The sequence below is a fragment of the Caretta caretta genome, chromosome 1, assembly GCF_965140235.1.
Source record: "Caretta caretta isolate rCarCar2 chromosome 1, rCarCar1.hap1, whole genome shotgun sequence".
Taxonomy (NCBI): Eukaryota; Metazoa; Chordata; order Testudines; family Cheloniidae; genus Caretta; species Caretta caretta.
This window is the reverse complement of record NC_134206.1, coordinates 7635140-7648445: the sequence shown is the minus strand read 5'-3', so window position 1 is coordinate 7648445 and position 13306 is coordinate 7635140. Positions and strand designations below refer to the sequence as shown.

Below are 13306 nucleotides of genomic sequence, written 5' to 3'. Positions count from 1 at the left end.
GTTTCCACTGAATGCATCCAATGAAGTGAGGTGTAGCTCATGAAAGCTTATGCTCAAATAAATTTGTTAGTCACTTCTGAAAGGTTGCCGACCCCTGTCCTACCCTTGCTGCTGTTTCCCTGGACTTCTTCCTACATAACTGGCTCTCCTCTCTCTTTGGGCATGCCAGACCACTCTCCCTCCTCACAGGGAGTGACAGTGGCCTCCTTCCCTGCAGCCCCCCTTTGCTACTTGCAGCTTTTGGGCTTTGTATAGGTCCTCTTGTTCCTGCCCAGCCGTGCCTGCTTCTAATTAGTGGCCTCCTTGTAGCCTACATCTCTCCCCTACTTGCTGCTTAATTAGGCCTGACTGGCCTAATTTACCCTCTCAGGGCCAGTGTGGGGAATACACCCCATCACACTTCCCAGCCACAGACTTCAGCAGCAGTGTACTTGAGTAACTCCAGAAATCATGACTCATCCTAACTGAAAGGGTGATCCCATCAGATTAATGCAGCTTCATTTCCAGCAGAGTGAATGTTGTTATTGGCATCCTAGAGAAACCTAAAGTGTATAGACCAAGACCACTGGGAGCAAAGGTCTATAATGCGTTACACTGCATAAAAGATTGAGCTGATGAGGACCGAGCCAAAGTGAAAAGCCTCCTCGTGAGTCAACGACTGCTGGTAGTATCACTTTTCAGTTTGTTCCTCTCCATTACTCATTTAGCATTTATAGAAGAAATGAGCAAGATCTAATCCTAATATTCTTTTAGGTGGTCTTGGTAGAAAATCAAATAACGATTCCTTTGATTAGGCATAATGTTCTCCCTCTCCACCTCATGCGAAGTATGTTCCTATCTTTCTCGTTTATACTTCAGGTTGCGAAGACATGTAAACTGAACTCATGTGGATTACTTTCTCTTTCAAACCTTATTTGCTGCATTTTCTAACTCAGGCCTCCAGAGATGGCAGAGGTTCAGCAGTGTTTAGCTTGTCCCCCAGAGGGTGAAATGTGGTATTTCATCCAGTTTGTCTGCTGAGGTTCACTGTGACCCTTTCCCCTTTCATTCATTTTCTCCACTTCTGCAGGATAGAACAGTTGCTGCACATGGTGGCTTATCTTGGCTTGAAGCCTTTCGTGAACTTTCCCTATGCAGAACAGTCTCTGAGTCTGCCAGCTGGTGCTGCCATTCAGGCGACCCAGCCTGCTCATTGATACATTCTGCTTTCTTTGTCGCGTTTCCCAGGGTCTGCTTCTGCATGTCTGCTTCCGCTGCGTGTGCTCACATAGTGCTTGATGATGTAGTTCTCAGATTAAGCTACACATGCCTTTCCATGGGCTGTCATGCTTCATCTGAGAACCGTCATTTCCATTTCCACTGGCATGTAAGCATGAGTGAATTCAGTCTCTCCCCCCCAGTTCTGTGGTATTTCTTTCTTTCACTGCAGCAGTGGGTTCATTTGGCTTTTTCTTTTTCTCATGCTGCATAGATTATAACTACATTGCTGGCATGTTTCTTGTATGCAGTTGAGGGGACAGTTTGACCACTGAAGGCAGCAACTACTGATGTGATGTGATCTGATCTGATATCAGCACCTGGCAGAGGGCGTGCCAGGGTTTTCAGTCCTTGTTTTGAATCCTGTTGAGCTGAGCTGGAGGGACCCAAGTGTGCTGTTTTCCTGGAGGTGCACTGATATACAGAGATTACAAAAACATACTGATTCCAAGAACAAAAACCAAATACTGAATCATTAAGGTCATCTTTTGTTCATTCCCTGTCCATCTCTCTCTCCTTTGTGGGCTGGTCAACATCCTCTTCTTCCACTTCCTTTAATCAGCAGCTCATGATGTTTTGGCTCCATATCGGTGTCTGCAGCTGGATTTTTAGAACTATTCAGTTCCATCATCCTTGTCTTCTTTGCCTGGTGCATGGATTCAATGAGAGGGAGGTGAATTGATGTCGAAGTCTATTGACTATACTGGATTCCAGTAGGTGTGCAAATGTAACCCACGCACCTTCTGGGTGTGGTGCTCTGTCCCATCTAGTGGCACGGAGAACACTTAAAGACAAAGCAATTAATGAGTCTGCTCTACAGCCTTAGCTAACAGCCAGCTGGCTTTTAGCTCATGCGGGAGAGGCTCATGCACTAAGCTCCAGAGGTCCCAGGTTTGATCCCACCTGCTGACGACCGGGGTCTGTCGGCGTTAGAAGTAGGGGCTCACCTGGGATTTCAACTGGGAAGTCTCTGAAGCTCGTGACATAGAATCATAGAATATCAGGGTTGGAAGGGACCTCAGGAGGTCATCTAGTCCAACCCCCTGCTCAAAGCAGGACCAATCCCCAACTAAATCATCCCAGCCAAGGCTTTGTCAAGCCTGTCCTTAAAAACCTCAAAGGAAGGAGATTCCACCACTTCCCTAGGTAACGCATTCCAGTGCTTCACCATCCTCCTAGTGAAATAGTTTTTCCTGATATCTAACCTAAACCTCCCCCACTGCAACTTGAGACCATTACTCCTGCTTCCTTAGGTAGGGGAAGTAGGTAACCCACACACATTCTGGATGTGCCATTAGATTGAACTATTAATCTACTGTAGAACCAGCAGGTTTCAGAGTAACCGCTGTGTTAGTCTGTATTCGCAAAAAGAAAAGGAGTACTTGTGGCACCTTAGAGACTAACCAATTTATTTGAGCATAAGCTTTCGTGAGCTACAGCTCACTTCATCGGATGCATACTGTGAAAGTGTAGAAGGTCTTTTTATATACACACACAAAGCATGAAAAAATACCTCCTCCCACCCCACTCTCCTGTTGGTAACAGCTTATCTAAAGTGACCACTCTCCTTACAATGTGTATAATAATCAAGGTGGGCCATTTCCAGCACAAATCCAGGGTTTAACAAGAACGTCTGAGGGCGTGGGGGGGGGGGTAGGAAAAAACAAGGGGAAATAGGTTACCTTGCATAATGACTTAGCTACTCCCAGTCTCTATTCAAGCCTAAGTTAATTGTATCCAATTTGCAAATGAATTCCAATTCAACCGTTTCTCGCTGGAGTCTGGATTTGAAGTTTTTTTGTTGTAAAATCACAACTTTCATGTCTGTAATCGCGTGACCAGAGAGATTGAAGTGTTCTCCGACTGGTTTATGAATGTTATAATTCTTGACAACTGATTTGTGTCCATTTATTCTTTTATGTAGAGACTGTCCAGTTTGACCAATGTACATGGCAGAGGGGCATTGCTGGCACATGATGGCATATATCACATTGGTGGATGTGCAGGTGAACAAGCCTCTGATAGTGTGGCTGATGTGATTAGGCCCTGTGATGGTGTCCCCTGAATAGATATGTGGGCACAGTTGGCAACGGGCTTTGTTGCAAGGATAGGTTCCTGGGTTAGTGGTTCTGTTGTGTGGTATGTGGTTGCTGGTGAGTATTTGCTTCAGGTTGCGGGGCTGTCTGTAGGCAAGGACTGGCCTGTCTCCCAAGATTTGTGAGAGTGTTGGGTCATCCTTCAGGATAGGTTGTAGATCCTTAATAATGCGTTGGAGGGGTTTTAGTTGGGGGCTGAAGGTGACGGCTAGTGGCGTTCTGTTATTTTCTTTGTTAGGCCTGTCCTGTAGTAGGAGACTTCTGGGAACTCTTCTGGCTCTATCAATCTGTTTCTTCTCTTCCGCAGGTGGGTATTGTAGTTGTAAGAATGCTTGATAGAGATCTTGTAGGTGTTTGTCTCTGTCTGAGGGGTTGGAGCAAATGCGGTTGTATCGCAGAGCTTGGCTGTAGACGATGGATCGTGTGGTGTGGTCAGGGTGAAAGCTGGAGGCATGTAGGTAGGAATAGCGGTCAGTTGGTTTCCGGTATAGGGTAGTGTTTATGTGACCATCGTTTATTAGCACTGTAGTGTCCAGGAAGTGGATCTCTTGTGTGGACTGGACCAGGCTGAGGTTGATGGTGGGATGGAAATTGTTGAAATCATGGTGGAATTCCTCAAGGGCTTCTTTCCCATGGGTCCAGATGATGAAGATGTCATCAATATAGCGCAAGTAGAGTAGGGGCGTTACAGGACCAGAGTTGAGGAAGCGTTGTTCTAAGTCAGCCATAAAAATGTTGGCATACTGTGGGGCCATGCGGGTACCCATAGCAGTGCCGCTGATCTGAAGGTATACATTGTCCCCAAATGTGAAATAGTTATGGGTAAGGACAAAGTCACAAAGTTCAGCCACCAGGTTAGCTGTGACATTGTCGGGGATAGTGTTCTTGACGGCTTGTAGTCCATCTTTGTGTGGAATGTGGGTGTAGAGGGCTGCTACATCCATAGTGGCCAGGATGGTGTTATCAGGAAGATCACGATGGATTGTAGTTTCCTCAGGAAGTCAGTGGTGTCTCGAAGGTAGCTGGGAGTGTTGGTAGCGTAGGGCCTGAGGAGGGAGTCTACATAGCCAGACAATCCTGCTGTCAGGGTGCCAATGCCTGAGATGATGGGGCGCCCAGGATTTCCAGGTTTATGGATCAGCTCTCCAACACCACTTTCTACAAGCCATTACCCTCTGATCCCACTGAGAGTTACCAAAAGAAACTACAGCATTTGCTCAAGAAACTCCCTGAAAAAGCACAAGATCAAATCCGCACAGACACACCCCTGGAACCCCAACCTGGGATATTCTATCTACTACCCAAGATCCATAAACCTGGAAATCCTGGGCGCCCCATCATCTCAGGCATTGGCACCCTGACAGCAGGATTGTCTGGCTATGTAGACTCCCTCCAGGAGTAAGCGAGATATCTAGAAAACTGATCAAGGAAACATGACCACTTAGGACAGTGGTTCTCAACTCTGGTCCACCGCTTATCCCATCTAGTGGCACTGAGACCTCTTAGAGAGAGTTAAAGGAGTCTCCTGTACAGCCTTAGCTAACAGCCAGTTGGCTTTTAACTTATGCAGTAGAGGCTCATGCACTAAGCTCCAGAGGCCCCAGGTTTGATCCTGCCCAACGACGACCAGGGTCTGTCGGCATTTCGCAAAGATATCTGTAAATGGAATAAATATTACTCTTTTCATTTCTTTCACGAGCACACGTATCACTTTGTAGTGGCACAAATTACTGTAAAATGCTAATTATATCAACTTTTTGCTTTTCCTTCAAGGTTTGGTCAAGTGCTGTCTTTCTGCCCTGTAACCGATTGTTTCTTGACAGCATGAGAACCGTCTCAAGCAGTGGGGGCTTCATCTCTTATCTGCTCATCTCCCAAGCTTTCCCTAATCCTTGGGCTTTAGGAGGAAAAGATGGTGCAACATTTCATATGCCCTTCTGAATATCCTGTCTGTTTCACATCACTCGGTCCTTCATGAATACATCAGGGGCACAGGTGCATTCCAGGAGGTATAGCAAGCACGTCCTGGTTAGGAATAGATTGTGTTAATCCATTTTTATCCTGTTTCCTGCCCGTGTCCCATCTGCCAGACTTCTCATTCCAAAGATCCGTAGTGTCTTGTGCATAGTTGCTCTTTCCCCTCTCTGCCTTTGTATATGTTTATCTTACCATCTGTACTGTACCTTCTACATGATAGGATATTATAAATGGCACATTTTTACAGGCTTGAGTCTTAGTGTGATGTGGTGTTGCCAAATGTCAAACAGAAAGATTTGTGAACAAATGAAAAAGGTAACTTGGAGTTGCAACACTTCTGTCTCTTACCTGGTACAATTAAAGCCTGTTGTTAGTACCCAATGACAAAAAGAAAAATGCATCCATTAGCTTCTTGGCAATAATCTTAAACCTTATTCATTTCTCCTAGATTAAAGGGAAAAGAAATCTGGGTCACTCCAGCTTGGCCCAAACTGAACTCGAAATTTACACATGAGGAGACCCAAATGGAGTTTATTGTGGTGGGGGAGCTGAGACACCCCACAGCTCTGAGCAAGGTGGGCAGGATTGGTGGTGAAGTCACATGCAGAGGGGTACCAGCCCAGCCACCCACTCATTCCTCCTCATTCAGGAGAGAATAAGAAATGTAAAAATCCAGCATTTATTGAGTCATTACCACAGCAAACAGGAGGCACCAGAATAATCTGCTTAGGGGAAAGGAGCCAACTTCACAAAGACATAATGGAAATTTCCCTGGGAAATACAGCATTGTAGTAGGTCTTGAAGGTGCCTGTTAACCCACTCTTACTGCTAGGATCCAAAACCAAAAGCTGTTAAAACTTAAACCAGATGGGTCTTTATAGTATGCTATGTCAGATAATGGCCTCTCTTAATGTCTTCCAGTATCTTTGCCTAAATCTCCAGGAAAGGATGGAAATGAAGATGGGACTTTGAGCTCTGTCCTACTCAGAAATCACTCTTCAGCAAATGTCAGCACACAGCATGTGGACCACTTATGTCCTCAAAATAGGGCTCCAGTGGGGGTTGAGCCCTGCATAGGCTTCTATGCAATGTAAATCATGGGTAATCTAGGAATCACTAGCTCCCCATCCGTGATGATCTCTCACTTTTTTCAAGTGATGAGGCACCTCATTGCATTTGTCTGCTATCCTGAGTCTAAGCCATACTTTCACACCTGGAATTGCTGTCTAATAATTTCATAGATTCATAGATTTCAAGACCTGAAGGGACCATTGTGATCATCTAGTCTGACCTTCTCTATAACACAGGCCACAGAACTTCCCCAAAATAATTCCTAAAGCAGATCTTTTGGAGAAACATCTAATTGTGATTTAAAAATTGTCCATGATGAGAATCCACCACGGCCCTTGGTAAATTGTTCCAGTGGTTAATTACTTCCACCTTTAAAAAATGATGCCTTATTTCCAGTCTGAACATATCTAGCTTCAACTTCTAGCCATTGGATCATGTTACATCTTTCTCTGCCAGATTAGAATAGGGGAGTAGGAGCCAGAACTGCTGGGTTCTTTTTTCCCAGCTCTTACACTGACTTTTAATCTTGGACATGTCACTTGTTCCTCAGTGTACCCATCTGTAAAATGTGTGTAATGTATTGTCTACCTCTCAGAGGTGTTGTGAGGCTTAATTTATGTCTATAGAAGTGCTTGAAGTTCCTCAGATTAAAGAGGGTGTGGAGGGAAAGTAACTATTTTCTATCATCTTTAAATTATCTATATGTGATTTTTCTAGGCACTTTGGGATCTGTCACATGAAGTTTTAGCCATTTGTTTTTTGAACTTCCATCACAAATACTCAACTTCTCCTTGTCAAGCTATTCCTACTGACAGGACTAGGAGGAGCTGGATGCTTATTTGATGGGGCTCACTGCGTTACGAGAAGTATCTAATCCCAATAAATCCCACCTTTACCTGTTGGACCACAGTGGGTGAAATCGCCCTCCAGCCTAATTACTGTTGGTGGAAGAATCTCACAAAAAGTACCTTATAAAGCGTTTGGTCTGTGAGAGGGAGCATGGCTTCCGGGGTCTGCATACACTACTGCTGAGGTGCAGGCTTCTTCACATGGGAAGGAAGAAAGAGCGGGGGATGTCATCTGATCTCCTCCCCCCTTCCCCCAAAAAAGACACTTTCTTTCTTTATAAGGTAGCTGTGAGAATGCATTACACAACTTAAATGATAATCCCTCTAAGAACCGATCTTGCGTTGCTTGTTTGCCCTCTTATGGCTCTTTGGATCTCAGCCACCCTAATCTCTGAATCCAGAAATGGTCTTATTGCTCCAAGTACTTTGGAAATGCCCTGCATCCTCAGGGTTAAGTATTCAGTTGAGGGTAGGGGAGTTATGTAAACTCCTCATAAAAATCCTTCCATTTTAGATGAAGTGAGACGCTCCTCTTAATTATTGATTCCTGGGATGTTTCTTCTGATTCCTCCTCTTATAGCTGCCAAGTGAACAGACTCCTGTGGGCCTGGTCTGCAGCCCTGACTCATCCAAGTAGGCTTTTGCAGAGTTGACTTGAATGTAGCTGATGGCTGCAGGATCTAGCTCAGTGTTTGTCCCAGTGAGAGGAAACAGAAACATAGTTTGGGTTAAATATTAAAGGTGGCTAATGTCTGATATTCTCTGTCCTTGGAAATCCTAGTAAGAGTCTATTTTTCCAGGATTTTTCATAAATTATACACCAGAGGTAACCCCTAACCCCCAGTGTGGTTAGATGCCCAGCTATGATGACTGTTGTTCCCGTGCAAAAGGTTAAATTACTTAGCCTAATTAGGGCATTGGGAAAGAATTTCATATCTTTCTAGGTTCTGTTTATTTATCTTAGGGCTTTATGGCGCCTCTCATCACTGTAGGATCTAAGCATATTCCCTTTAAAATCAATAGCAATAGCAAGTTCCCAAGTGGACTTCATTCACCTATTGGCACTTCTCCCTTTTTGAGGTTAACATTCTGCTAACAACAACAGGGTGGGGTGGGATTTAGATTTTATTAATTTGATCCTTTTTATTGGTAAGGGCTTAGAGAAAGGGACTATCAGTGTTGTGTGTCACTATTAAGATAAAGTGACTTCTTTATATATGAAGATTTTGCAATGTTCTCTAAAGATAATCAGACTCCAAATTTGCCTCATCTTTTCTGCAAGTTTGTTCTGTAGCCAGATCCCCTCATCAGAGAATGCTTTCTCCCCAGCTCTCCTGTGCTTTGTCTTGGGCTTTGTGATCTGTATTGGCCCAAAGGAGTGCAGCTGTCATAGTGGTTGGCAGATCAGCATTCAGTCTGGGACACGACCTGTTTGTGACATTCCCCTCTGGTGTTATCTGGACCGGTGATCTGCTAGGTCACTCCAATCCTTGACTCTGGGAGCCAGCCTTAGCCTGCTCTGCTGTGAGAACCCCCACTCCTGGGCTGTTCACGCACAGCCTCTGGCATGTAAGCTGCTACCAGCTACTTGCAGCCGAATGACACTAGCGGTCCCAGACACAACCCTAGAAACCTCCATCTTGCAGTGTCCAGTTATGCCTGCTGGATGCTGCAAGCTTATATGAGTTCTTGATCTGTACCAGGGTTGTTATCCCATGGGGAGTCTCTCACATGCTTCAAACCAAACACACTGCTTCAGGTAGAATAAACAAACAAATTTATTAACTATGAAAGATAGATTTTAAGTGATTGTAAGTCAAAGCATAACAAGTCGGATTTGGTCAAATGAAATAAAAGCAAAACGCATTCTAAGCTGATCTTAACACTTTGAATGTCCTTACAAACTTAGAAGCTTCTCACCACAGGCTGGCCGGTTGCTCTTCAGCCAGGCTCTCCCCTTTGATCAGCACTTCAGTTGCTTGGTGGTGGTGTCTATAGATGGAGGTGGAAGAGAGAAGAAGAGCATGGCAAACATCTCTCCCTTTTATCATGTTCTTTCTTCCCCCTTGGCTTCTTCCCCACCCCACCCCCAACCCCCGCCTTCAGAGTCAGGTGAGCATTACCTCATCGGAGTTCCAAACTGACCAAAGGAAGGGGAGTGACTCCCTCGAGAGTCCAACAGATTCTTTTTGTTGCTGTCTAGGCCAGTGTCCTTTGTTCCTGTGAGGCTGGGTTTGTCCCATACGTGCCCTGATGAGGTGTGAACTGCCTCTCAGCTTTTGGAGGGTTTTTGCCTGGGCTTATTTTAAGCCGTGGTCACATTTTCAGCCTCATAACTATATACATGAAATTATAACCTATAACCTTACTATAAAAATCATGCTCAGTGCATCATGAACCTTCCAAAGACACCCAACATGACAAACTTTGCATTGGATACCACACAATCATTTTACAAGGATGAACATGGGTGTTCCCCTGAGGTACAGAGCGTCACACCATTAAATTAAGGGTTCTTATATCTTGCCCATTGCAGTAGTGTCTGAGTCTTCTCTCCAGTATTGGTTTGGGATCATCTGTTAAGGAAAGTAGGTGTGTTTTCTGGTGATTTCAAGGGGATTTGTAGGCATGGGTGGGCATCACTCCTTCCTGCCTGCTGTATTTCTAGATCCATAATTCTTTCTAATGCTGTTAATTTTTTCCCTGTGGTGCAAAGATAACATTGCAAAGCACATCATCCTATTTCCGTCTTTGAATTAAACTATCTATTTGTAACTCTTTTTTCCCCAGTAACTCGTCATAACCACCTAAAGGATTTCATGTTGGTGGTGTCCATTGTCATTGGAGTTGGTGGCTGCTGGTTTGCCTACATCCAGAACCGCTACTCAAAGGAGCATGTGAAGAGGATGATGAAAGACCTAGAAGGGCTTCACAGAGCTGAGCAGAGTCTGCACGACCTTCAAGAAAGGTGAGTCCTACTTAACCACCTACCTCCAGGGAAAGCTTAAATCTCTACTGTTAGTTTGGATTAAACCAGTAGCAGTCAGCCTCTTATGCTGTATGGGTATCAGCCATAACCTTAGGTGATCATAGCAAACCGGTTACCCAGTTGACATTACTGATGTGGCTGCACAGTCTTTGAATGCATTTGGTCAGCTAGTTAAGAAATTTGGACATAACTTCACACTTGCCACTCCCTGCACAATGTGCACTGGTTAGATGTACTTGGGATGTGTCCCATGAAGACTAGAGGAGTTAAAACTAGCCTCAGATGCTATTATAAGGGCCTGCGGCTGTCGTGTAAAGTCACTATGCTGCATTGGCAGCATGAGCCACAAGCATCTTATGTATTTTTAGTGGACTTGAGCAGCACAGATAGTAGTTCAGGCTGAAGGCTGATTTCCACCCTAATTCCCTTTTGTTGATTGCTCATGTTTTTCTCAAATTCAGGCTGAGCTGTAGTTTTTGTACAGAGAATGAATTTTGTGGGAACGTTTTCACCAAATCAGTTGTGCTGTCTTTGAGACAGTTAAGGGCCTAATTCCACCCCCCCCACCCCCCCCGAGTCCATCATATCCCAACTAGAACTTTCGTACTTTGAACATTAACAACTGCAAGCACTCTGATTCTTAGCTAACATGACTTGGATGCCCCTGCTATAGTTGACAGGGGCTTGACACCCTTGTGTTTGAGCCTATTGTCTTACTGTAAATGGGAACTTGCTCCTGATGCGTCATACTTTCCTGTGCTCCAGCAGTGAAGCAGGTCAGCTATTGCTTCTTTGTCAGTCCAAATGATATTGAAAGAAACCAGAATTCTTTTGCTTTCCTTTTAAAATCATAAAATAGACTTGCTCCTACAGGAAGAAAAAGCCTTTCAAAAAGAATGTTAAGTAATCTGGCTCCTTCAGAATCCATCATGTGGACTGACTCAGGTTGCATCTTCATATTAGCCAAGAGAGAGGGTGAAACACATCAATATTCTGGAAATGGTTCAGGAGAGGAATTTGGCCAAATTTCCTCATGGATTCTTCCTCTGAAGAATCTGGAGGAGCCACCGCTTCCCAGGAACTACAGGGATATCCAGATCTCATAAGTTGTTTACTAGGAAGCACAAAAAAAGTTAGAAAATTCAGTACTGGAACATTAAACATAAGCAGCTGAACTCAGTCTCTCATTCATCATAAAAATGTTTCATTTCTTCTTTGGCAAAATACTGTGAGCTGCAGAATGCAACTTTTACTCACATGAGTAATTGCATTGACCTCAGCGTGGCTGCTTACATGTGTAACTGCTGCTACAGGCCCTATGTATGGATAAAGGGTTACTACTGACAATCTCATTTTCTTCTTTAAAAAAGGTTAGTTTCTTGCTGAAATCACCATTTTTAACAGAGCCTGGTAGATTTTGGCTCTAATTATTTTTACTTGTCCCTTGAATATAATTTTCAAGGATACAGAGCCCACTCCGGTTGCCGTAGAAGTCGATGGCTAAACTCCCAATGGCTGCAGTGTGAGCAGACTTCTAAGCCAATTGTGTGTGCGCACTAGCTTGCGGGAAAAGTTGCCTGTACATGTGCCAGCATCTCAGGAATGTAAACCTGCCGTGAAGATTTTTACAAACACTTCAGCCATTGGAAACTGTGTCACATACACACACAGTACTGGAGCCTGGTTCCTTACCTATCCTGTCAGAACAGCTGGCAGAGAATAGCCCTGCTCATGAGTGTTGTGTTTGTGAGAACTTTCTTCTGTCAAGTAGCTCTGTGTGATGACATTAGTTGGCATTCACCTGAAAGGAAAGATGTGTGTCAAGATGATGGTGCCAAACTCACCACCTTCCCTTCTTGGTGACACACACATATGATCTGCTTTGTTCCTGACATGCAGAGAGGAAAAACTACATTGACTGTATGTCTTCGAGGCAGCCAGTTCTGAGCAACAAATCATTTCAGGGTTGTGTATAATTTTACCATTGCCAGATTGGCAATTCCACGAAGAAAAAGGATTTGCTAAAGTGAGAAACCAATAGGATTTCCTATTTGAAGTCTGACTGCCCATTGAGATAATTACTGTAGAGCATCAGAATTTTACTCTGTACCTCTAAGTGTATGCTTTTAGGTAGGACTTGGAGGCAACTTCCGAGTTTATGCTGGGGTTTTAAGGGAATTTGCCCTGTAGAAATTGGGCCTAAATACTAACATTGCTGCAAACGTGCTGTGTAAGACATGACCTTGGGATCTGTCATTGAAGATAGGACAACATAAACAAGTAGATGGGCCGGTGAACGTTCGCTAATGTTACCTAAAGCCAAACACGAAGAAACCTGAAACCGCATATGCCAGGCAGAGCTAAAAGCTTCAGAGAGACCTCCTCATGACAGGTCTGCAGAGCATTAAAGTGGGAAGGATTGTCTGGATAGAGCACTGACCTGGAAGGAAGGAGGTGAGTGATCATTTCCTGGCTCAGCCACAGACTCCCTGGTGACCTTGTGCAAACCAACTTGCCCAGGGTAGACTGAGTCCCCTTCTGTAAAAAGGGAATAATACTCCCCTACCTCACATGATGCTGAGAGGATACGTTTATTAGTCTGCAAGGTGCTCAGATGCTGTGGTGATAGAGAATGCTATGTACAAGTCATCTTTCAGTGGTCCAAATGGAAGTCATTCCATGGTTCTCTTCGAAAAATTGTGACTAATCTGGGTTCCAGACAAACGATGTGAGTCACACTGAAACAGGTGTCTGTCCCAGGTGCTGAGTAGAATCATAGAATATCAGGGTTGGAAGGGACTTCAGGAGGTCATCTAGTCCAACTCCCTGCTCAAAGCAGGGCCGATCCCCAATTTAATCATCCCAGCCAGGGCTTTGTCAATCCTGACCTTAAAAACTTCTAAGGAAGGAGATTCCACCACCTCCCTAGGTAACGCATTCCAGTGTTTCACCACGCTCCTAGTGAAAAAGTTTTTCCTAATATCCAACCTAAATCTCCCCCATTGCAACTTGACACCATTACTCCTTGTTCTGTCATCTGCTACCACTGAGAACAGTCTAGAGCCATC

The 13306-nt window shown here is 44.4% G+C and overlaps 1 protein-coding gene across 6 annotated transcripts in view; it reads left to right on the top strand.

The window, feature by feature from the left end:
- STIM1 (stromal interaction molecule 1) overlaps positions 1-13306 on the top strand; it is a 205344-nt gene that overhangs the window by 159988 nt on the left and 32050 nt on the right. For all 6 annotated transcript variants that reach the window (XM_075125659.1, XM_075125651.1, XM_048837686.2 and 3 more), the window contains one exon: positions 10040-10217. In XM_075125659.1, coding sequence (XP_074981760.1) covers positions 10040-10217 — 178 coding nt within the window. The remainder of the gene's footprint in view (positions 1-10039; positions 10218-13306) is intronic.